Below are 25,421 nucleotides of genomic sequence, written 5' to 3'. Positions count from 1 at the left end.
CTGTGATCTCCCGGGACTGAACCACCATCAGATTTATGTCCAACACTCACCTAATTTTCCTTTTACGCTGTCAAAGAGCCACAGTGACTGCTGGATTCCTGTCAACAGAGCCCTGGTGGGATGACGGATCTCCCGGCTCTGCTGCAGGTCACGGCATGCGGGAGATAATGTGCTCTCTCTTGACGAGGGGGTTATGGATGGGCCCCTCCAGGCAATATATTTCCTCCCTGGGAATTTCTCTGTAGCCGTAAATCTGGAGTTAGATGGGTCTCTCATTTCAGGAGAGGGCAGGGCTGGCCCCACTACAGACTGGCTTCAGGAATACTCGTGCAAAATCATCTTGGTGCATCAATCCCCACTGAGGATGAGGTGCTGCCTGGGAGCAGCCTCCATTCTCACTAAGGCTTGACATATTGCAACCAGTTCTGCAGGATTTTACAGTAGGAATCACAGGTCAGCTCTGGAAGGGTAGTGATTTATTTATGCCCAATTTGGTGGCACATGTATCCAAACTAAATCCTCAGTAAGGGGAAGAATCCAACTGATGGCAGTGTGGGGGCCACAGAGCAGCAATTCCCCCAGTGCTGACCCCCAGCACCCAGCCCCAGCTGTGCCAGATACCGAGTGTGCAGCTCTGTAGTTCATGGAAATGCTCATGCAGATCCTGGCTGCTTCCTGTGCATGGAACCAGCCAGAAACCAGCTCCATTTTCTCTTGGACAGCAAAGGAGCTGCCCCAGTCTCCCGTGTTTGCTCTTTTATCCTGCATAAATCCAGCTTCTCCTGCTGGATCTCTGCAGCCCATTTTCTAAATGATCTCATTAAGGGCTGCTGTTCCAGCTAGTGCTGGAGGAGAGCAGGAGTTGGTGTTTTTAATAACCATGGGATATGGATTGGAGCTGCCTCCTGGAAGCTCCATTCAATGGAAGCTGCAGCTGGAAATGTTTCGGGGTATAAAGCTTTAGCAGCTCTTACTTGGTTCCAATTTGAGGGACCTACGCTGAGCTCCCAATCCCTCCCCTGTGGCAGCTGCAGGCCACTGGAGCTCAGGGCTGCTCCCTCAGGCAGGAGGGCATTGGTCTCTGCATGGACCGGCCACCTCTTCCAGCCTCAGCTCATCCCAGGAGGCACTGCAACAGCAGTGTTGGGTAGTCGAGGGCTCATGAATGATTTGGGGGCTGCAGGAACCAGCTGGGCAAGGGCTACTGAGGGATGGGGGGACACGAGGCAGGATGGCTTGGTCCCACTGCTGTGTCCCTGAGACACTCCATGTGTTAGAGGCCTGGGCTCTTGAGGGAGATGTTTGTGTTATGGGACCTCTGCTTCACAGTTGGGATGGCAGCTACATCCCCTCCATCCCATCTGCTCTGCTCCAGCCTCTCTGCCTCCATCTGCCTGCTGACAACTCACTGCGAGCAGCACTGCCTGGCCAGCCCTGCCAGTGGCCACCATCCTTTAACCTGTGCATTGTCCCTTGGCCTGTCCCTTCCAAAGCAGCTGGGGAGGAAGAGAAAACCAAACCCCAAAGACACCTCTGAGACCAGGGTGTAAAAGGAGGGACCTACCTTGTTGCAGTTGGCCAGGTGAGCTTTCAGCCCCGAGACGCTGGAGTAAATGGCTTCACAGAACTGCAGGAAGAAACAAAGCAGGGTTAGACACGATCCCCCTCATCTGCCTTCCTCTGAGCCAGGGCCAGGAGCCTGCTGAGCCAGCACAGCCACCGGTCCAGGCTGAGCAGTGTGAGGTTAATGCTCTGCGAGGCGCCGAGGGCTCTGGTCACACGTTTCCTATTAGTGCTAATGGGAGTCATGTGGCCACATCCCTCTGCAACAGGCTGAAAAACGTCTCCCCTAAATGTCTCCGTGGAAAACGGTACATTTGTGAGCTGTCGGGAGGTCCTGCTGGGCTACAGGAGTTCTTGGAGCCACAGTGGAGGCTTAACAGAGAGGACAAATCACCCGGGCAGCAGCATGACCAGTTTCTGAGCAACGTCTTTTTCAAGTGCCTGTGTATGACATTAATTAGCCAGCCCGGCTCCCCCGGCCTTGTGGGAACAGCCTCCTTCAGAACTCCCATTAGCAAGGCTTTGTTTGGGATGATAAATCCAGGCCCAGCACCAGGGTGGGGTTCACCTCCCTGCCAGCTCAGGCCAAGACTGTGTTTCACAGAGAGATGAAGTGCCTGCACCATGCCCTGAGGTTGCTGCCTGTCGCAAGGCTTTAAAAAGCTTGGCTTAAATCCAGCCCAGCTCAACTCTGGGAAAAGCAGGTTCTCTGCATTAAAAGGCTCCTGAGCACAGGATGCACAGCCTTTGCTCCGTCTGGAGCCTTGCTTTCCAAAGGCAGCTCCAGAGCCTGAACTGGGCAATGCTGAACCATCAGCCCAAGAGTGGCCCAGTCCCCAAGGGTGAGCACACCAGGAGGATCCCAAAGGTGGGACATGCTTTAATGAGGCACGGCAGCAAGCCCAGGGAAAGGAGGTGAAATGAGTGTCTGAATATCACTGTCATCTGAGGCCCAATGAGAACCTGCTTTGGTGGGTTTCTGCCCCTGAAACTCCCCCTTCCTCCTGCAGACTGAGACCAGCCGGCCTGTGGCAGAACAGAGACAGTCCTTACATTGTTGGGACAGTTGATGCGGCCCTTCTCCTTCACTTCGTTCTTCCAGTTTTCCAGCAGCCTGGGATTGAGCTTTGGAAGCCCTGGTCGGGTGTAATTGAGCTGTGAACAATAGCAGAGGATTAGCAGAGCTGCACACCCCAGCCTGGTCTGTGGTGGAATCCTGCCTCTTCACACGGGTCTTGTCCCCATCCGAAGTGAATCGGAGCTGAAAACTACTTGTGAGGCTTCCCCCGGAGATGCCATTCCCCTCCCCGGGCACTGCAGACCATGGGGGTGGCTCTGCCCTCTGCTGTGCCACCAGTGAGGAGTCCCCAGCAAACAGGAGAGGGGAGGCTCCTGCTCCTGCTCTCAGGTCTATGGCTGGCACCAGGGCCAGGCCCAGACCCGGCGTTTTCGGTGCACGGTGTCGGCACAGCCCTTCTGCCGTGTTTCATAACCAGGGGAATAAACAACCCTGCACACTGGGCAGAGGGGACGATGCCAGGAGCCTCCATGGCTGCCTTCCATGGATGAATGGGCACAACTCGTCAAACAATGAAAGGCTCTTGTGCCTCTGCCTCTCCTTCTGGCAGGGCTCCTCCTTCCAAGTGCTTTTAATTACCACTTTATTAACGACTTTGAGGGTTAGCATAGCGGGTTGGCCTTCCCAACCCCAGTTCTGCATGTTCAGCACAAGTCAAGGCTGCAGCTCCGGGCATCTCTGGGCCTCCTGGCCGCTGTGCCTGGCCCTACCTGTGGGGTTGGTCCCTGCCTGACACTGTGCCACCGTGCCAAGGTCTGCAGGGGACACCAGCCTGCACAGCCATGACAGCACGACTCCCAGCCCACCCCGGTGAGCGCTGCCAGAGCCAATGGATGTTGTTTGGGTCTCAAGCCCCAAACTTGCCCCAAGTGGGAGAGTGCTGGGTGAGCCCGCAGATGACACGGTGCAGGTGTAGGTACCTGAGCACGTGCCACTCTCCATGGGCACCTCTGAGCATGGGCCATGGCTGCATCCCTGGATGGAGAGGACGCAGAGCCAAACAGTGCTCGCAGAGGTGCAAACCCAGGAGCTGTTTTTAAAAGGTTCCCTGAGGACCCGGGGCTGGTGGTTCAGAGGCAGCGGGAAGCTGGCTGGATTTCTTTTCCAGCTGTGACTTTTCCTGAACATGCTGATAAAGTTGCAAATCTGCCTTTGTCCAGCTCCCCCCAGCTGTTCCCAAACCTCCCTGCAAAGGGAAGCTTGGGATGTGGAGGGCTCAGATGCCAACCGCTCATTTCCGCTCAAATTGGAGTGATCCATGTGCCCCTGCTGCCTTCCCCTTGGCACGTGGCAGGGCACGGCCGGAGCAGGGAGCCCGTGGAGTGCTGGGCTCCATGAGAGGGGCAGGGGCACAGGGCCTTGCGAAACGGCGCCGCGAACGCTGGTACAGACGGATGTGGATGTGGAAAACTCCCCCGAGCCCCAGCGTGCTGCTATTCTGTCGTGCTTCGCGGCTGGGGGAGATGCCAACAGAGCTCTTTGAAGCTCTGGGATGGTGCATCTACCAAGCGCTTGGTCCCCCACCCGGGGGAGGCAATGTCACCTCCAGGGGAGAACACAGGAGTCCCTTTCAGCCATTGATACTGAGAGCCGGGATGCCAAACAGCCTCCATAATTAAAACCCAATCAATCCCATGAATGAGCAAACATTAATGGTAACCGCACACAGCCCCAGCAACAACCTCTCCCTCCGCACGTCCCCGGGGAGGAGGCGAGGGGGGATGTTCAGAGATGTGGACTCTGCTGCTCTGCTTTCCCACTCCAGAGAAAAATCCCTCCCTGCTCTCCTCCAACAGCCCTGCACAATAACATGCAAATCCCATGTCTTCCTGGGGCGCTGCGGTTCTGGGAATGTCAAAGTCATCTTTATGTCTCTATTAAGAGGGAGCCCCAGGCATGGAATATTTTATATTTTTTTTCTTTTCCATTTATTTTCCTCAAACAGCCTGTAAGTGAAAATCTTCATGGCCAAATCATTAAACGACTACAACTGGTTTTGGCTGCAGCCCATCTCTTCTGAACAGTCGAAGGATGCTGGGCTGGGAAGGTTTGTTTTCTTTGACTGACGGTTTTATTTAATTAACTTTCATATTTCAATCCTCTCTGCTCCTTAGACAGCTCTCCCCTTCCCCAAAATATATCACAGTAAATGAGAACCATGTGGGATGTCTCAGCCAAGGAGTGCCCCTGGAAGCCTCACCCAGGTCCCCAGCACGAGGCACGGCTCTCCCAGGGCCCCATGGAAGCTGTGGGTGATGCTGTCTTGGAGGTGAAGCCAAAATGCACCCAAGGGTGTTGGATGGCAGCCAGGTCCCACAGGAGGGTCACACCACGCCAGCGCTGCCGAGCAAGGGGAGGAAGGGCGGACTCGGCCCCGCAGCTGGAGCTGGGATCCGGTTTGGCCCACCAGTGACACGAGTCTGCAGGGCTCAGCCTGGCTCCCGCCCAGATCGCAGGGCCATTGTTTTGGGGGATAAACCCAAGCCAGCCTCTTCTGCTCCGGAATTTATCCTGGTTCCAGTATAAAACCTCAAGCCTTTTCCCCTTTAGTTTTATGACTGGCCCACAGCAGTCCTTCGCTCTGAACCCCTGGCACCCCGCAGCATCCAGGCTCCATGGGGATGTGCAGCATCCACGGCTGCCCTCAGCCCCGTAACAGCACCACATCCTGAGCCCTGGGGAGGTGAATGGGGTGTTCTTGCATCCCACAGAGGAGCTCTGCATCCCTCCCTGTGCAGGATCGTGGCTGCCTGGGCTGCAGGAGCCCAACACCATCTCCAGCACCTCGAAGCAAGTAACACCACCAGGAAGGCATCACACCATGAAACAGTGGGATTTCCATGGCATTTTCTTCCCTCTTGCCTCCTCTTCCCTCTGCTCGAGGAGGTTGTTTCTTATCTCCCACTAGATCCCCAGAGCCCACTGTTGCCTGCCTATGCCACCAAGCTGGGTGTTCCCTGCAGCCTCTCACTCCTTCTGTGGCAGCCCCAAGGCTGCCCACAGGCAGCAAAGGCCAGAGGAAGGTCAGAGGGTCGGCAGCATCTTCACGGAGATTCTGCAGAGGGGATTTTTCCCAGAAAAGCAGCAGGGGTGTGCCCTTCCCCATCTGACAAGCCCAGCAAGCGGCTGTTGTGAAACACCCCATCTGTTTCAGCTTATCCGGAGGCAAATAAAGATCGGAGCGAGAAAATAAGACTCCAGTGTATATTTAGAAATGCTGGATTTGGTTAGCGCAGACCGAAGGCAGCGCAGGGCCTGGGATCGAGCAGCAATCGTTTATTCTAATGCCATTGCTTTGGTGTGAAGGAATCCATTCTCCCGGGGAAAGGCGAATGCGTCCCACCATGGGCCACCAACGGGATCCAGACCCAGCGTCCCTCTCCCCGGCTGGGACCAGCTGCCACGTGGCCACAGCACAGGGGCTGCAGTGGGGCTGTGCCTGCTGAAGGCTGCAAACCTCTGTATCCCATCAGCTTGCTGAGGAGCTGTGCCTTCCCCTGGGAAAAAGTTTTGCTGCCTGGAGAAGGGATGGAGAGGAGGGGTGGCTTTCTTCATCAGCTTCCTTGGAATCCATGTTGACTGCTGGGACCGCTGGTGTGGAACTCAAAGAGTTCAGGGATGGAGCTGCATCGTTTGGGTGTATCCATCCACCACTGGTTACAGATCAGAGCTGGGACTCATCTGTCCCTCAGGAATCCCGGAAATCCCCAGGGCTTGCTGACAAGAGGCAGGAGCAGCTGAAATCTGCTGCCAATCCCTGACTTTCCACCTCTCCCCAGGTCCACTGAGGGGGTCTGCAGACCCAGTAGCATACTCCCAATGGCTGGGTAAGGCTCAGAGGGAAGAAGAGGTGGCGGTGTGGCGGCTCTTCTGGGAATTCCACCATTTCCCATCAGTCCTGCCACGCTGGTCACGGTGAACTGGTGTTTTTCTTCCTGCTGCTCCGGTGGCTGTGGGCTGTCAGCTCCCTCGGGGACAGACACCACACACGCTCGGTGGGGCAGTGGCATGGGGACATGGGGACACTGCCTGCTGCTCTAAGCCTCCCACATGGCACAGGGCTGTCCTGCCAGCACAGCTAAAGGCACTTCTGAGGGAAGGGCTGTTCGGGGCTGTAACAGGGTCAGACTGGGCACTTGGTGGCATGTTTGAGGCGTTCACAGCTGGGAGGTTTTCTCCATGCCCTGAACTGAAGCAACTTGTAAACCCAGAGGGGTCCTGAGCAATGCGAGACGGCTCAGCAGAGCAACACAGAGCGTGCTGAAGTCAGCAAGTTCCCACCAGCCTCCCCAGGCAGAACCTGCCTCCCACCTCCTTCCAGCACTGCTCGTCGAGAAAAAATGTCATAGACTGAGCAGATTATGGAGTGTTGTCAAGGGAACGTGACAGCCACTGCAAGATGTACCCACAGGCACACACACAGCTACGTATGTATTCACCCACTGCACTGATTTCCTCCAAAATCCATGGAGGATTTCATGCAGGGCCTGAGATCCCGATCCTTGTTTTGTCACCTGGGAGCTGATCCAACTCCCCCCTTGCCCATCCTCAATGCAAAACTGCTTCTGCCAACCTCACAGCAATTCCTTGCTTTTTAGCACCAAGATGGGGCTCAGTTAAACTCAAACAATTAGACTCTGAACACAAGAGATGTCTCATAAAAAAACCCCACCAGCATTTCATGGAGCAATTACAGCAGTGCTGAGACCTTTACGATGCCTTTGTATGTCAGCCTGAACATGTGTCCCTTGTCCAGGCCTGGGGTCCTGGCTGCTCCTTCAATTCAAACAGAAAATATCCAAAGTCATGAGTAAGGGAAGCAATTCCAAAAGGAAAGAGAGGAACAAAAGAGCTGAGGCTGGAGGGGGGAGAAGAGAGCAGCACACCTCTCCTCATGCAGTATTTGAAATGAAACAGCTACTTTGGGCTTGATTTTTTTATGTTACAAATGCATTGCAGCTGAAGTCATCTGGAAACCAACAATGGCAACACCAAGCAGTGGGGAAATAAAAACTTTGCAACCAGTTCTGGCCCTAGAACCCCCAGCTCTGCTCTGTGGTAGCACTGTGGTTGGATCCCCTTCTGTGCCAGTGCCTCACCAGGATGCCAAGGTGGGTAAAGAAGCTGCTGGTTTGTTTCTGTGCTGGTTTTCCAGCTGCCTGCCACGTGCAGACTGGGATCTGAGCCAGGCTGAGCTCCTCTGGGTCTCTGCAGGACTATGCTCTCCTGATGCCCTCTGATCCTCACTCCCATCTTTGCAATGTGCCCAATATTCTGCACAGCGTGAATTTTGGAGCTCTGGACAAGAGATACCCAACTGTTCAGAGCAAGGAATAGACCTGGCACCCAACTGCAAAGTTGCCTGCTCAGGAAACAGGCTGCAGCTCAAACAGAGACTTGCAAGATGGCTCTGCATCGAGTTCTGGCAGACGAAAATACTCCGGTTCCCTCTCTTTTTTCCTCTTTTACACTGAAAAGGCTTACGATTTGCTGCTGCTTCATTCCTTTTACAGTCCAGAAGGAGTGCACCTGGAGGGAATTTCAGCTTTGGGATGCTCCCAGGAATAATCACTTCTTCCTATAGCCACGAGGGAGGTTTGGTTTAACCAATGCCTACACAAAGCTCAAACCTCCTGGAGCCCCATGCAGACCCCACAGCATCGGGCCACGAGTGCATCGCTGCTGGAGCTCAGCTCAGCCCTGCCTCCACTCTCCACCTTCCTCTGCTCGCAGCAGCACTGCTCTGGGATGCTGCAGGCCCTTCACCTCCAGAAAAGCATCTCCCAGAAGTTAAGGAAGAGATGTGAAGGGAGGGAATTCTGCCTGGAGCATCTTTGCTCTCTGACAGTGCAAGAGAGATCATTTCAGGTTCGATCTCTGCTCTCTTCACATGCTCCTCTTGGCTGCCAGCACGGACCAGAACTGACCCTGCTCCACAAACAACATCCTCTGGGCTGGACTCTGATTTCTCCCCAAAGCACCACCCTTTGCTCCATTCCACCCAGTGGGAAAGGGCAAAGCTGTCTGCAGCTGGGAGCCTCCAGACCACAGGGGCTCAGCCTGTGCTGGGTGGGCTCTTCAGCAATAAATCTGCCATCACAGCTAATTAATTTAAGACACAGCAAGGGAGACACGTGAGCCCTCAGCCATCTGGGGCCAGGCAATCATCCTGGGATCTCTGTGTACAGCTGGGGCCAGGCAATCATCCCAGGATCTCCATGTGCAGCTGGGGCCAGGCTAGCATCCCGGGATCTCTGTGTACAAACAAAAGGAGAACTAAAGGCTGCTCACCCGCTTCGTTTCAGGCACCAGGTCATCCTTCATCCTCCGCTTGGTCCAATCCCTGGCGAGCTCATCCTCCGCTATCTCCTGGAGGTGAAAGACGGCTACTTGGGCTGACGTCCGACGGATGCGGCCGCTCGGGGTCCTCTCGAAATCTTCTATGGGAGCAGGCTCCTGCTTCACCTCTGGCTCCTCCGGAGGCTGCAAGAGAGACAGAGTCAGGAAGGGCATGACAAGAGAACAGGCGAGCTCTCCGGCCCCAGGATGGGGATGCTGGGATTTGGGCTGTGTGTTTCCAGACCTGCTTTGTGTCTCTGTGCCAGAGCACTGGAATGAAGGGAGCACCCACCCCCTCAGCCCAGCAGCCAGCCAGGAGACAGACCGACTGTGTCCCGCGTGTGTAAATGTCTCCAGTTATTAGAGTTAGGAAGTGATTAGCGTTGGATGCACTGTCAGGAGGGATCAACAGAACAGAAAGAGATGCTCCCCAGGGACAGATTCTGCCACCCCAGCGCTGGCAAGCAGCTGGTGCTTGTGAGGGAGTGGCCTGAGCTCTGTTTTTTTTCCCTGCAGAGCACGGATGCAGGGTGGGCTGGAGCACAGCCCAGTGGGCACTGGGGAAAGAGAACACTGAGGATTGCTCCGCTCCTGTAAAGACAGCATCCTGCCTTTCTGGAGGGGCAGAGGGGCCTCCAGCCTGTTCCCCCCAACATCGCAGGGTACAACACGTGTGTGGTGATGTGAGGGACAAAACAACATCAGCCCGACGTCTGCACCTGCCTTGCCCGGCCCGGCCCTGCCCGGCTCTGTCCTGCCCACGGGCTCCACAGCAGCTCTGCAGTCCCCCCCAGGGGGAGGTGGCCCGGCTCCTCGGGCTGCGGAAGCATCCGGGGGGCTCACCGAGGCCGTGTGTTCTGACCGCACATGGTAGTCGTGGCCAGCCTTGGATTTGTACTTCTTGCTGCAGTGTGGACAGCTGAAAACAGGCTTGTCGGCCTCAGTGAGCTGCTTCCCACACCGCTTCTGGTGGTACTGGTAACCCATCAGGCTGGAGAAGTTGGCCACGCAGCCCTATGGAGATGGGGAGAAGGGAAAGGTTAAGGAGGGCTGGGGCTTCATGTGCCCATTTCCAAAAGGTTGGGATGCTGTTGCTCCAAGAAGGAATATTCCTGAGGAGCCCGCTCTGCAGAGTGGATTCACCAACCCATCCCATCCGAGTGATGGGGGATTTGACAATCCCCAAAGACACATAACAGTGCCCTGGAGGGATGGGGGAAGCAGCCTCTGCCCCTGGCACTCCCTGCCCCCACCACATGGACAGAGCTCTCCAGACAGACACATGGTGGGCAGCGGGAGGGGAAGGCATTGAGGAGGCACTGCCTTCACGGAGAGCAAAGCATCCACGGGACAAACCTCTGCCACACACCCCCCCTTACCTGTTCGTGACTTGTCTGCAACCAGCTTGGCACTGTTTTCGGAGTGGTTTGCTTTGGTTTTATGCTGTGCCCGGGACAGTGCCGGCTGTGCCCCTTCCTGACTTCAGGAGGCAGAGCCTGCTCTCCAGTGCTCCTCAGCCTGCCCTGTGCCCACCCTCCTGCCAGGCTGGCCTGTCGCCAGAGCACCCAGAGCCAGGGGGATGGGGACTGGAATGGCTGAGCTAAGGTGGAAATGTCGAGCATGTGCCAAGGGATGCCTGGAGAGCGCATGTCCCTCTGGAGAATGCCATGTCCCCCTCTGCACAGGACTCACTCCTTCCACCTTCTCAAAGAACGAGAAACAGGAATCTTTCTCGTACCTCATTGGGGCATTTCAGTTTTCCCATCTGCTTTAGCACTTTCCTCAGCCTTTCCCGCTCTTCCTGTTCACCAAGTCCAGTGGTTTCCACAGGAACAGGCTGGAAACAAGGAAGTAACAGAAGCAACAGAGTCAACCATTTATTCATGTCCTCTGTGCCAGGAGTGGGTGGTAAACCCCTGCCTCCCAGGAGCTGCCCTGGGCCGGAGGGAACCTCTCCTGAGGAGAGCTGGATCTTCCACTGCTTTGCTGTTATGCGGTGGATCTGCTCCTGCTTTTCCTGTGTTTACACCCAAAGGGTCAGCTGAGAAACCCAGGAGCAGTTCCTGCACGGAGGATTCACCAGCCAAACTGAAGAGCAGGAGATTATGGCACAGGTAAAAGACAAGTCACAACTGGTAAGCATGGGACTTGTAAATATGTGGTTATGCCTTGCCCTGGTATCCCGGAGATGCACACGACCAGATTTTTAGAACAGCATCTAAACTGATGCCTGCAAAATTTTATTAATGATAAATTTTGTGGCTGCTTCTCCCACGCACGGTGGAGAGCTAAAGACCAGATTTTGAGATTCGTGCAAGGCAGAACCCATCAGTCCCAGATTTGTGGGCACGGTTTTGGAGGCAGAGCTTTGCCACTCAAAATCCACCTCACCGTACTCACCGAATCTTCCCCCATGCTGGGATCTGAAATCCTGTTTTATTTTTTCAGTCTTCTGCTCTACTTATCAAAATCAACATGAGCCTAACTCACTACCAGGGAAGGGAAAGCTTTGCTTGGCAGGGAAGGGGGAAGGCCGCTGTCTGGGCTGAGCAGTGTGTGAAATGCTGTAAAGATGGTGCTGTGATGCCTCCTTTACAAAGATCATGGAAATAGGACTGCCAATGGCTTCATCTTCTGCATCTGCATGGAGAAACAAGGCACGAGACAAGCACAGCCCACCTCCCCTACCTTGCTGACGTGTTCAGCCATGGTGTGGTAATTCAGCCCAGCTTTAGACTTGAACTGCTTTTTGCAGTGCTGACACTTCAAGGCATCCTGCAGCTGAAGGAATTAAAGACATGTCACCAGGGAGGCCACAGCCCACCCTTCATCCTCCCAAGGGCTGCTGCTGCCTGTGAACAACCCTGTGGGTGGCTGTTGCTGCAGCAATACCCAGTGGTGGGACCCAGCAGCCAACACAGCCTCCCCATCCCTTCCTGCAGGTCCAAGCTTTCTCTCTGTTGTCCTGCATATTGTTATCAAACCCATATGCCCCAATTTTTGGAAAACATTCCACTTTGGATGTAGATTTAAAGCCTCACTGGCTGGAAACATCTGGACCTGGTGTCTTGGTCTTCCTGTTAAAGGGTTAGGAAAGAGAAGAAGCTTTGATCTACCAATATGTCAGCGGACTGTGCTCTGCAGCCCTGTTAACTAAGACAGATGCTGGTGTGCAGTGCACTTTCTGGGTGCCTGGGCTGCATGAAATGATGGACTTAATCTGAGCAGAATCCTTCCTACCTCATACTGCTCTGCTGTTTGACCCAACTCGGCCTCTTGAGTGCCTGGGGAGATGCATTATCTGCACACCCTGAGCTACAAGGGGCACTTGCAGACTGCATGAACAGATCTTGACTTTTGCTGGGGCAGGGACCAGAATTTACTGACTGAGGAGGTGAATGACAAGGAGCCAGTGTCTGGATGGCATTCCTGCTTCTCCCGCCTGGTGCTTCACCTTCACCACTTCCCCTTCAAACAAGCCTGGACTGAAAGCTGAAGAGAGAATGAAGACAGAGCTGCAAATCCCTCCTAATCCTGGAGCTCTGGGGAAATGAAGAATAAACTCACTGCAGCCAGCTGGGAGTGACTCACTGGTACCTGTGCTCCCAGCAGTCAATCTTGTTCCAGACCCAAGCACTTGATCCTAACAAGGTGGACACTAACAGCTCCCTGACCCATCAGATGCCAATGACAGTCAATTTGGGGTTTACTCTTCTGGTCAGCAATTTAGCACATGCTATGTCCACATTCCAACAAGCCCTCCCACCTAGGACACCAGGAGAATATACCTGCCCTTGTCTCTTTCAGGCCCAAGCATGTTGCAACCCTCCCCATCCTTTATTTCCTTTCCAAAACCAAAGGAAACAGGTAGACACTGCTTGGTGACAAGCAACAAACAGATAAACCAATTTTCATTTTTTATAAGAGTTTTGGGATCCTGCACATCCTTTCCCCATTACCAGTCATTAAAGCAGAGAGCAAGCCCAGAGGATGCCTGCACTCCAGGGTGGCTTCTGATGTGCCTGTAGCAGTGCGGCCTCACTAAGGACATGCCACAGGTTCATTTCAGGGATGGAATGCTTCAAGCTGGACCTGTGGTTACACACCTGAAGCTTGGGGACTGTCCTGCCTGGGCTGGGATTCTGAGAGCATCCCAGCTGCCTGAGCAGCACAGCCAGCCCCGGCAAGGACTGTCCCTCCCAGGAGGGTGACAGAACACTCCCTCCAAGGGCTGGAGCCCTGATTCCTTGGCTGAACACCTGCTGGTCTATTTGCAGGGAAGACACCACTGACTGCTCCAGCAGAGCCATGCTCGGCAGGTCATCCAGCCATGCATCCCACATGGAGCCAACTTGGCTTGGGAGATGCTCCACAGGGCAGGTGTGACCAGCGACAGTCAAGATCTCCACTCTGCTGAGGCCAGGAGCATATCAGAACAGGCAGGATTCTGCCCAGCATCACTCTAGTGCAGGGTTTGAAAGGGAGAGCAGCCTCCCACTGCTATATAAATAGTGAAGCAAAGGCTGGGGAAGCATTTACAGAAAATGAATGTGGAATCAAAGCCCAGCCATATATTTTCAAAGCAGGAGGCATCGATCCCACGTTGGCTTTCTGTGGCGACGGCTCTGCACCGCACCAGGTGACGGATGAAGACGTAATCCTGCGCTCTGATGGATGGTGGTGTGGCAGAGAGACAATTTTTCACTGTATCATTACTGAACTCCTGCATCCTGACAGCCTGCCTGAGCACATCCAGGCTCGAAGTCTCCCCAAGACATGCTCTCATGCAACCACAATTTATCTGGCCTGCACAGCACACAGTGAAACCCCACAGCCAGAGCTCTGGAGGAGGCCAGATTAGAGACAATCCCAACAATCCCTCCAGCCTTAAAACTATTTGTTTAGCTACTAGAAATACCTAACTCTGCTAGAGACACTGGGGCCAGGGGCCCAGACCACAGAAGGATTCAGGATTGCTGAGAATCAGTGTCCAAATCCCTCTGAATTGATGCAAGGCAGCCAGCAATCTGAACTTGACCAGCAAGTGTTCTACCAAACACAGCCCTGAACTGGTTTTAGGAGCAGCAATGCACATGAATGGCACATGTACACATCCGTTCCTCTCCAAAATCCGTGTGTTTGATTGAATAAAGCAAGGCCTTACTTTCTGGCAGACATCCATGTGCTTTTTGAGCCCCACAATAGTTTTCCTGGTTATAACACTGCAGGTTGGACAGGAGACTTCCCCCTTCTCGCTGATCTCCCGCTGCCACTGGTCCTCCGGGTTTGCTGGAAAGGGAGAGGAGAGAGGTGTAACACTGGCTGGGCAGAGGACTGCCCTGTCTAAGCCTTGATTTGGTAAGCTGAAAAGCTCTCCCTGCCCCACACTCCTGCAGCTGCCTGAGCAAACTGGGTCACTGGGTGACTTCACATGGAGTTACCAGACCTGCTGACCTGGGAAAAAGAGGTTCACCTTTCCAACCCTGCTGGTATCCTGCACACCGGGAGTTAAAAAAGGATAATGCCCCTGGCCACCTGATCTTGCCCTGCTTGCAATAACTTCCCCCTGCCAAATGAAACAATTAGAGGGAGCGAAACAAAGGTGAGCGTCTTGGCTCCATCCGGACGTGTGCCTGGAAAACTTCCCTGGCAATCCTCTTCCCGGCAGACATGGAGGTAGCTAGGGGACTGCTGGCTTCCAGGCATCTGTTTATTTTAATGACTGTGGCCAGCTTAAAAAAAGCTTAAAATAAGAGATTCATGAGGCCAAAACCTGCTCCCAGGTCCAGAGTTCACGTCGCGTTCTCAGCAAAACAGCGCTGGGCTTCCAGCAAGGGAAGCCTGGGCTGAATAAAATCCACCAAGTCTGTTTATTTGGATGCTCTTGCACGGCTGTGAGATCAGAGAGTCGTTTATTTGAATTTGAAAGCAGTGTAAGGCACTGCAGCTGTGTTTATCTTGCACATCCTGCGTTCCTCCTGCTGTCAGAGCTCCCAGGGAAAGCAAGCAACCTGTGCCTGGGATGTAGGCTGCATCTCAGAGAAGGAGCAATCATTCCTAGAGCTATGCACTGGTGTCATTCATGGGGATGATGTTAGAAAAATGCCATCATCCCACATGCTGACCCAAACTGTGGTCACAGTGCAACCAGCTGGAACTTGGCTCTCAACTCCCAGCACTTCCATCGCGCTGACCTGGCAGCGAAGCGAAGGTAAGGTGCCCCTCAGGATGTAAACTGTGCCTGCATTAATGTTTTAGGAGCAGTGGCCGTTCCCACATCTGTGCTGCGCTTCAAAAGTGTGCTCCTACTTCTGATTTTGTGCTGCTTCTCCTGGCAAACCTGCTAGAAAACTGGCCTAGCAAACAACCCGCTGGGCCAGGAGGGGTGCAGGGACCATGAGCTGCAGGTGAAGGTGGGGACTGAGCAGAGCACGTGAAAGCAGCTAAGCTGCACACAAAGCTGCTGCCTGTGCTTTGTACCCTCCAGCCTCACCTGCTGGTAGGTGCACAGCAGTTTCCTTCTTCACAGCAACTCCTGGAGATTTCTTTTTCAGCTCCTCCATACTGGTGTTTCCCTCCAACTTCTTGGCTCGGTGGGCTTTTGCCTTGTCCTCTGCTTTGACAAGACCTGTAGAGAAAGAGGATGCTTCTTCAGTACTTGCTTTAATACCTTCAGAGCAACTTGCATTTAGCAGGTAAAAAATCTCTAACCCAGGGACACTGAGCTGGCTGTAGGTCTGCCAAGGCTGCACGGTCAGGTCCATGATTATGACAAGCAATATCCTAACAGATCGTGGTGTTTTATAAATAGCATCATTTCCCCCAACCCAGTCAGTTTAGGAATTATGGAAACACCATGGCAAAGTGAGGTAGGAGGCCTTTAGCCAGGCAGACAGGCCAGGGAGGAGGGAATAGGGTGTTTTGCAGGAAACTGGAGGGGGGAACTAGAACAGCAAATTCAGGATATAAAAGTGATGTTCCTGCTGATGCTCCTGCACTGGAAAAGCTGTTTAACTCCCCTGGGTCCACCCCCCCCAAATCCATGTGCAGTTCAGCCCTGTGCCTGCGCTTCCACAGAAGGTGCTGGAGGCAACGTGGTTAGTGACAGGGTCAGATCCACACTTGCCCCACGAGGGTCCACATCCTCCTGAAAACCCAGGGTCTGAATGGAGACAGCACCCCATGATGGGCTGGGGCACCCTTGTCTTTGGGAAGTGACTGTCACATCTAACATGGGGGGCACAGGGGAACACGTGCCCCTTCTTCACTCTCCACCTGAGGCAGCAGGTCATGGAGGCACCTTGTTCTCCAGGAACCTACCGCAGACATTTCAATCTATGGCAGTGCCTCTGCGGGGAAGTTAAGGGAAACAAGCCCAGACTTCCCAGGAGCCAGGGGAAAGGAAATCACAGAGACCACATCCAGCCTGCTTGTTGGTGTTTAATTCCTTCAAAGCCATTAGTGCCTCTCCCCCGAGTGCCTTGTACTGGAAGGTGCTGCCTCCCACAGTGCCTGGAAATCCGCTTTTTATTTCCCTGACTGAACGTATTTCATAGCCAGACTAAATCCAGTTGCACTCGTACCAGGGATGCTCCAGGATTTCCCCCTCCTTCCCAGCCCTGCTGGAGCATGACCACAGTCCCACTTGCTCTTGCTTTGTCAGGCTGCAGCAGCAAATTCCTGAGCTCCCTCTCAGAAAACATCCCAGCAACACACGTCTCTTCTCCCTTGGATTCATTCCCTTCAATGTGGGCGACCAGCAGTGGGGATGGTGTCTGAGGGGTGGGTGCGTCACCAGCCTTTCTACGCAGCAGAAATCCTTCCCGATGCCACTGGAAACACTGCGACATCCCAGGATGGTGGGACGATGATGAAACGATGTTTCTCATATCTCGCTTGTGTCAGCAGCTCGTTACTCTTGTGTTACAGCTGAACATTCCTGGATCCTTTCCTCTCTCTTGCCTCATTTCCTAGCGCCAGGCTCCAGAACAGAGCAGACAGGGTTGTTATCAGTCCCAGCTCTGCTGCTGCCTTCCACTCTCTTTATGATACTCTTATGGTAGAAAGCACCAGCTTTCCCAGTGTGATATCCTCAAGCTCCATCTGGCTCCACCACAGGGAGGGTTCTTGGAGAAGGGGCTTCCCTGCAATGCCCCAGGGAGAAGGTACAACCCTACAGCTGACCAGAGTTGTCCCTGTATTACCTTTCAGTCCAAATGTCCCCGAGATGGATGGCTGCTCCCCCGTAAACTTCTTAGGAGTTTTCTGTTTCCTTCCTGACTCAAAAGAGAGAAGCAGAGAGAGAGATTTGGTCAAATAACTGTACTGCCAGGGGGATTCATCAGTTCTGGGGCATGGAGTGAGCACACACTCTGTGTCGGGAGTGGATCAGGATGAAGCACCCACCTACCAAACACCAACAGGTTGCTGCTTCCCACCCCCTAAAACCAGGATAACTGTGTTATTTAGGGTTAGTTCAATGAGTGGAAGTGGTGGCTCTGTCTAGTGCTGAAAGCCACGCAGTTTCCACACCTCAGCAGCCACAGTGGCTGTGGTGGTTTGCTTTGGTGCTGCAAGCACTGGAACCCCATGCAGTGATGGGGACAACCATGGCCCTGTCTGCCAGCTCTGCAGTGGCCCTGGACAGAGTGAGCTTCCTCACGCTGTTCCAATCCTTCAAGGAAAATGAGTTTATCCGAACCATCCTGCTTTAACCTGCCACATGCAGTGAAGATAGACAGGCTGACATGGCAGCTTGCTATGTGGCCAGGAATCCAATCCATTTCCAGTCTCACAGGTCCTATAGGAATAATCTCTACCACAGCTACAACCAGGTTTCAACTCCCAGTAAAACTGCAGGAAACTGGGGCTGAGGTGAGGGGAAACTATCAGGATGTTAAATCAAGACTTGGATCTCTCTTGGATTCAGAGAGGTACTTGCAGCAGTGTTGGCAGGAGCAGAGCCCCTTCCTGTGGGACACTTCTTTGGGCTCCCGAGCCAGCGTAGCCCCGGGCTCTAATCTTACTGTGCTTCATCCTCTCGGGGTCTTCCTCCTGCAGCGAGGCCTGGCTGCCCCGCTGCTGCCCGGCGTCCTTCCCGCTCGAGGACTTGGCCGTGGGGGTGGCGGCCGCCATCGCCTCGGCCGCTGCGATCTGGAACTCCTTGCTCTCCCGGCTCTCCGCCGGGCACTCGCCATTCTCCGTGTGCTCCTGGGCCACAGCTTTTTCCGTCTTTGGCTGTTTGGGATGGATGGTGGGGCAAGCTGAACTCTCAGCAGCTCTAGGGCAAAGCACAGAAGACTTGTTTAAAGAGGGGTCGTTAGACAAGTGTCCTGAGACCTCTCCCCCCTCTCCAGCCCAGGTCATAGGAACGGAGGCAGGCACGTTCCCCTTCTCCCAGCCATCCCTATGCCACTGCCATGCAGCCCAGCCACAGCCTGGCACCTTTTCTTTCCACTGCTCTTCCCAATGGCCTTGGGCACTTTGTTTTCTGCTTTGCTGGTTGGCACTGGCCGGTCCAAGTGATTCCAGAGCCGATGCTTTTCCAGCTGGGTTTTGGAGGTGAAGGCAGCTTCACAGTACGAGCACGAGTAGGTCAGCTTCTCCGAGATCGCACCCTGTGCAGAGCAGGGAGAGGTAGGTGAGCACGGATGCTAGATCATAAAAGAGACAGGCTTTTTCTGGCATGGACACGAACACAAACCCTGTGCAATACCCTTCTGCCCCTCCAAACAGTTATCAAGGGTCCACAGTCCCCCTGGGCCAGACCTCACGCTGAGCCGCAGGGACCCCAGTCCTTCTTGTACATACCTCATGAACTGCTCCTGGCCCATCTCTGCCCTCCCCATTTCCCCATTTTAACCTCACATTTCTCCTGGGTTTTAAGGCCTGAGAGTGGCTTTGGCCTGCAGATGGTAATGGAAGAGCTGGTCACTGGAAAGGACAGGCAGTTCTCTGGTCTGCTTACCCCTTGGCAGCGCTGATAGTGGTACTTCAAGCCATAAATGCTGGGGAACTCCAGCCAGCAGCCTGAATTGGGACATTTCACCCTGGAGTGGGCTTTGAATTCATCCTTCCACTGATTCATCAGGGGGAGCTGGGAACAGGAGAGACAAGAGACAGCTGAGTTCAGAGCACCGTGTGCCCAGCTGTGTACCAGTGTATCCCAAGGGGGCCTGGAGGGCACATGGGACCTCTGACCATTCACATCCAATCCCTTCCCACAACATAGCCACAAAGTGGACCCAGGGGTGTGTTTCAGTGCAGTGATGCTCCCAGTGAGAGGTGCTGGGATAGATGCTGCAGGCTCTACAGGCTAATGATTCCTCCCAGGGATTTACCTTGCTGTGCCTCCCAGAGCACACACACACTCCCTGCCAGGCTGGGGAATAAATCAGGCCTGAAGTCGCCCGGGTGATTTAATCACCCCACATTTCATCTAGTCTGTAAATCACCCCATGCCCGTGCTCTCATGACAAACTGCTCTGTGTGTTGTCCATGCTAACGGGCAGGAATTAAACTGCACAACCCTGCAGGGAATAAATCACCCCTTTGCCATTGCTGTTGGATCATTAGCCAAATCTGACACGGTTGTGACAGGATGTGGCTCACCTGGGCATGGCCCTGGGAAGGTGAGGCTGGAGGGAAGTACCATTCTCTAACCATTGTTTTGGAGGATGCCTGCATGGAGGGGTTGAGGGGACAAGATCTTGCTCAGCCCAAGACAAGGCTGCTCTGAAGATTAAACCACCAGGAAGGCAGGTTTAACCCCAGAGTGGGGCTGGCTGGAGCATGCGGTGCAGGGTAAGTCAGAGGGAGCAAAGCAGGGAGGGGCACTGGGGTGGGGAGGGGTCTTACAGGGATGTCTTTCAGTGCCTGATTCTCGGCCTTGGGTCGTCCTTTCTTCCTGCCTTCAGTTTTGTCACTGGTCGCATTTTCTGCAAACAGATGGAGCACACATCACCAGCCGTGCTGGAGGAGCTGCTGTCCTGGCAATCCTGGTGCCCAGCCCTCAGCTCTGGGCTGCCACTCCCTGCCCTGGCAAGGATGGAGATTCCCTTTTGGAAGGCAAGGCCAGCTCCTCTGCAACTGAAGTGCTGATAAGATGTGGCACAGGGAAAAACGCTCTCCTGAACACAGGCGCGTTCACGCTATGGACAGCTGGAGTTCATTCCCCTTAGCAATAAATTATCCTCCTCTGCTAGTAATTATGGCTTCAATCCCCTCAAGGTAAGAGTGGCATCTGGGAAACATTTAGGGCACATGCATTTCCCCACAAGGCCACTGATTCTGGGAGCCTGGTCTGAGATACATCGCTGGGGTCCAACCCTCTCCTGCGGTGCAGGCACCCCTCGGTGTCTGGGGCTGCTGTTAGCAAGGTAAAGGCAGTGAGAGCCTCTTGCAGAGGGGATCTGCCCAGAATAAACAGACAGAAGAAAAAAAAATCTCCTTGAGCCTGGAGATTCCTGGATAGAGAAATCAGCCATCCATCAGCGTGACAGCCCTTAGCGTGAGGGTCCCCCGGGGCTCATACGCTCGCAAGCCTCCATCCCGGGGGCCGCGACACGGGAGGCAGCAGATGGTCTGAACTCATTTAAGCCTTTCCATCCTTTGATGTAACACTTAGCTACCAACACGATAAATAGGCGGCGAGACACCCATCTCGTTAAGCCAGACACACGCCTCTCCGAAGGGAGAGACCACCTCCATCCCTCCTCTCCCGCTCCCAAGGACCAGCTCCCTACAGATCCCAGGACCTGGGGCTTTTTTGGCCAGCACAGCTCTTGCTGGTGGGTCAAAGTGAGAAAGAGACACCCCAAGACCCAGTGCATCCACACCCCCTTGTTTTGGCAGCCACTTCCCAACCCCTGCCACTGGGTTCATCCCCTCCGCCCCATCTGCCTCCATAGAAAGCACAAACCAGTTCCTTACCCAGCTTGGGCAGCTCTGCTGGTGGGTTTATCCTTGTCTCTGTCCTGCTTTCTTTGCTGGCAGCAGGTTTGTTAGAGCCTGCAGCTTTCTTTCCACCTTTGCAGGTATAGGAATCCGCCATCTCTGAAAGAAGCAGGGGAGGCGTTAAAATTCACTCCTCGGAGCCGGGAACAACACATGGTGAAAGCAAGGAGAGCTGCTGGGGAGGGAGGGAAACAAGCAAACTATCACGCAGCTTGAAGATTCCCACAAAGAGAAGAAATGAGACGTGCTTCTGAGTATTTGTTCTACGGTCAAGGAAAGCCACAGACATGGCTGGAAAGCCGCTTTCATTACAGCCTGGCTTCCCCTCCACGTACAACAGCAAAGACTTTATTAAAAATTATGGGCTGACTTTGCCCAGAGAAGTAGTGAATAAATGGCCTTCCCTCTTCGTTTATTTCTCTGCTTTCATTTAAGACACCAAAAGCACAAAAAAAAAAAAATAGTGAGTTTTAATGAACAGATGTAGTGATAAATTTCCAATTTTCCTTATTAATGGGAAACCGTTATAAACTGAGAATTGTTAATGTTATCTGAATTTTCTGTATTAATAATTCAATTTGGCTTCTCTATAAATAATGAACATCAGGAATTATCGCAGAAGGCCCACTCTCGCTCCTGAAGGAAGTGGCAGCAAGACACCCCTCCGTTTGGTGGTGCCAGGAAGAAGCCCACGGAATGACTGCCTTTGTCTCTGGCTTCAGGTTCTTTCTTCCCTTCCCGACAGCACAAGCAAAGACATGTCAGAGGATGGGGGCTGCACCGGGAGATGCCACATAAGGATTTGGGGGAAAGAAGTTCTCCACACCTTCACAATGAGAGCATCAGCTCCTTGGGAAGCGATTGCCCAGACCACTACAGCCTTGATACCCTGGCTGGGACGTGATGCTGATGCTCACCCACAGGCTTTTTCAAAACATGGATTTGAGTTGTCACTCCCAGTTCCTCCCACAAGATCATGTTCAGCGTCATTTAACTCAACAGAGTCGATTCCCAGAGCATCCAGACTCATTCCACCTGTTCTCATGCCCAGAGGAATAGGGGAGCATCTCCTGCATAGCCAGATTGCCAGCCATGCCACCAAGTGGGACATGAGGGTCCAGCAGCTCTTTCTGAGGTGCCCCCAGGGACTTTCCGTGTGGGATCAGGGACTGCACATCGCATGCATCCCACATGCTCTGAGAAGAGAACTGGCAAAAGCTCAGCTGGTGACACGTATGTGGTTGGTTGCATGGACACAAAGGTTAATCCGATCAAGTGAGAAATTCCAGCCTTGGCAACAGGTTCTGTGGCATTTGGTGCTGAACATGGGCATCGTTGATTCAGCTAATTTGGGCTCTTTCAGTGGGAGAGCTGGGAAGGAGCTGCAGCCTGACTGCCAGCGGCTCCTTCCTGGAGCAGGCAAAGAGAGGGTTCCCTGCAGCCCCTTCCCAAATCATTGCTCCACTCCTACTAATGTGGGCACTGCTACTGTCCCCAGTTCTCCAGGGATAAACATGCCAGTCCCCTTCCTTCCCATGCTGCCTCCTGGCACCTCAAAGCAATCCTTAATCAAGTTGCTCAAAGAAAACAGGGGAAAAAAAGAGACTCACAAAAGACCAGAGAACTGAAAGCTGAAGACAAGATCTCTGTGCTCAAAACAGGTGAAAACCAAGGGGAAACCCGCACAGCTGAAACTTTATGCATCCAGGGACACCTTTATCCTAGTGCCAAAATGCAGTGGGTGACGGAGCACAAAACCTCTGTGCCCACCTTGCTGGGCAGCTCAAGGTGACATGCAAGATGTGACAGGCAGGGCAGACCCTGCTGATGGCCCACCTCCTGCACCCCAAACACCCTGTGGCACCACACACCACTGAGCATCACACCAACACTCCCTTCCCAAAATGTCCAAAGTGCCCAGCTCAGCCCAGCTCCAGCAGCTGGACGCTTCTCATTCCCCTTAAAACATCCATCCCCTCAAAGAGACCCTCTCTGCCCAGCTTAAGGGGTTCTGAATATTTTGTTTTTCCACACCAAATACTTCTTTGAATTTTTCCCCCTCTTGGTTTTTGATTAAATGAAAGATAAAAATCCTATAAACCATTTAGGAAGAGTCAAACTCTGCTCCTCGGCCACCGATACAACCCCAGGGATCACAGAGGAATTGTCCCAGAGCAAGAGAGCAAAAATCAGCAAAAGCCATTGTGGGGTTTTTTTGTAATATCCAAACTTCTCACTCATTTTTGAGTAACACACACCGAAATGGGCAACAGCCCGTGCCCTTCCACGCTTTCCTTAAGGTTTTTCTCACCAAAAGTGAGAACCCTTTTGCTGGTAACGGAAAGAGAAGGTATTGGCACATCCTAGCCATTAGCAGGGCTGGGATATGGTGCGGGAAGGTTGGGACTGGTAGCATCTTACGAAGCCTCCAGCTCTTTTTAGGTAACTTTTTAGAAGTTTGTGGCAATATTTTTGAAGCATCCCAATCCAGCTCCACATAAAAAAACCCTCTATCAACACAGAAGCCAGTGCAGGATGAGTAGAGGTCAAATTGGCACTGCTAGGAGCAAGGGTGAGGAGGAAACCCATGGCTGTGGGAAGGGGGAGTGGAGTCTGGGAACCAAAGGCACTGTTCCAAAGCCACCAGCAGCCCAGCCTGGCCGGCACGGCCATGAGCTTCTCTGTGGGATGTGACAAGGGACAGCCACATCCCAGCCAGTGGCAGTCCCAACAGGTTTTTTCCCACTGTGACAAATCCCTCCTGCAGAGCTGTCAGGCTTTGAGGGCTGGGCACAGCCTGAAAATTGGGCATAAAGCAGGAAAGCGGAAATAATTCCATGGAGAAATGCCTGCCTTTGGATCAGGCCCACAGGAGCATGCACGCAGCCAGGGACGGCTGTGATCCTCTTACAGTCCCACGACATCCTTATGGCTGCCAGGGGGAACATCACCCACGAGTCCTGACCGCAAGTTCTCCTGCCGGGACTCCCGCCCCAGTCCCATCCCCACAGAGGCACCGTGTCATGCACCAACCGCCTGGTCACCCATTGGTCCACTCCACTTATCATCAATAATTTACCAACAGTTCCAGTGCAGGGAATGCCAAAACGCAAGGGAGCTGCTGCCCTGGCACAAGCCATGTGCCAGCAGAGACGCAATGAGGCCAGCGCAGACAACGGATGCCAAAGGGCACTGCCATTCCTGTTGCTGTCAGAGGAGCTGTGCTCTCTCCCGTGAACTCCAGGCAGAACTGGAGTCGCTGGGAAAAACTTCCAGGGAACAAAGACAAGGAAGCGGTGGGAGAGGCTTCCTAGGGAGGGAGCGCAATCACCCTTGCTGGAGGTTTCCCCGGGAGGGAAGCATGTGGCAGGTGAAGCCCTGCCAGCCGCTGCCTCCCTGGGCACGGCTGACGGCCGGGTAGCTCCGGAGGGACACAGAGCATCCCATCCCCATCACCTACACCGACTGACACCCCGAGGCTCTCCAGGAGGGAATTGCCTCACCCGCAGCCGCCACTCCTGCCGCACATGGCTGTGACCAGGCGCAGACGAGGCTTTCTGAGCGTATAAAGTTTCTGTTCGAGGCACGTTATCCCATCCGTCTCCTCCGTGTCCCCGGGCACTGACACGAAGGGAAAAGAACCCGCACGTGCCTGGCAGACAATGAACCCTCGCCGTGCCTGGGGGGACTGGGGTGTCCCCTGTCCGGGGGTCAGTGGGCGTGAGGAGCTCTGCCCGGCGCCGCTGTCACCTCCGAGGCACGGGGAGCTCTGCCCGGCGCCGCTGTCACCTCCGGGGCGCGGGGACCTCTGTCCTGTCACCTCCCGCCCCGGCCGTGCCACCCGCGTCCCCTACCAGCCCCTCCCCGCTGTCACGACTGCCCGGGCCTGTCACCCCCCGGGCCCTTGCCCCATCCCCGGGAGGCGGCCGGGGCTCCCCCGCGGGCCGGGCCCAGCGGGGCCGACACGGAGAGGGACGGGAGGGCCGGGCCCGGCCGGGCCGCGCTCCGGGAGGGGAAGAGAGAGCGGCAAAATGGCGACGCGGCGGCGGGTGGAGCGGAGCGGAGCGGAGCGGGGCGCGGGGGGTCCCCGCCGCGGGGCCGGGCGGGCCGGGGGCCGCTCGGTGCTTACCTCGGCGGGCCGGGCCGCGGTGCGGGGCGCGCAGGGGCCGGCGCGCCCCCCGGCCGGCCAGGCGGTGCCGCCCGCCGCCCCCGGGCCGCCGTGCGGGGCTCCCGGCGCGCCCACACCCGCGGCGGCGCCGCGCTCCGCTGCCGCGCTCCCGCCCGCCCCTCGCCGCCGCCGCCGCGGCTCATGCGCGCTCCCCGCCCCGCCCGGCCCGGCCCGGCCCGCCCCGCGCCCCGCTCCGCCGCCGGCCCGCGCCGGCCTCGCCTGGCTCCGGGAGCGGCACCGGCACCGGCACCGGCAGCGGCAGCGGCAGCGGGAGGGCGGGACGGGGCAGCGCTCCCCGGGCCGCCCTGACTTGCGCAG

General features: G+C 54.8%; 1 protein-coding gene across 2 annotated transcripts in view; it reads right to left on the bottom strand.

Moving 5' to 3' along the window:
• The window catches only part of ZNF512B (zinc finger protein 512B), a 30,043-nt gene extending 4,841 nt beyond the window's left edge, over positions 1-25,202 (bottom strand). Inside the window, exons 1-15 of one of the 2 annotated variants that reach the window (XM_051802836.1) lie at positions 25,065-25,202; positions 20,912-21,034; positions 19,838-19,917; positions 18,948-19,076; positions 18,425-18,597; positions 18,007-18,260; positions 17,185-17,256; positions 15,474-15,608; positions 14,145-14,269; positions 11,669-11,761; positions 10,719-10,817; positions 9,704-9,994; positions 8,933-9,124; positions 2,617-2,718; positions 1,565-1,627 (exon numbers count right to left, since the gene is read on the bottom strand). In XM_051802836.1, coding sequence (XP_051658796.1) covers positions 1,565-1,627; positions 2,617-2,718; positions 8,933-9,124; positions 9,704-9,994; positions 10,719-10,817; positions 11,669-11,761; positions 14,145-14,269; positions 15,474-15,608; positions 17,185-17,256; positions 18,007-18,260; positions 18,425-18,597; positions 18,948-19,076; positions 19,838-19,917; positions 20,912-21,032 — 1,929 coding nt within the window. In that variant the 5' untranslated portion in view covers positions 21,033-21,034; positions 25,065-25,202. The remainder of the gene's footprint in view (positions 1-1,564; positions 1,628-2,616; positions 2,719-8,932; positions 9,125-9,703; positions 9,995-10,718; positions 10,818-11,668; positions 11,762-14,144; positions 14,270-15,473; positions 15,609-17,184; positions 17,257-18,006; positions 18,261-18,424; positions 18,598-18,947; positions 19,077-19,837; positions 19,918-20,911; positions 21,035-25,064) is intronic. The other variant, XM_051802837.1, reaches the window with a different exon arrangement.
• Between the last annotated feature and the right edge of the window lie 219 nt (positions 25,203-25,421).

This window comes from Manacus candei, unplaced genomic scaffold (genome assembly GCF_025592945.1).
Source record: "Manacus candei isolate 608988 ecotype Guabito, Panama unplaced genomic scaffold, ASM2559294v1 h1tg000057l, whole genome shotgun sequence".
Taxonomy (NCBI): Eukaryota; Metazoa; Chordata; class Aves; order Passeriformes; family Pipridae; genus Manacus; species Manacus candei.
The sequence above is the reverse complement of the archived record's forward strand: the minus strand, read 5'-3'. Positions and strand labels throughout refer to the sequence as shown.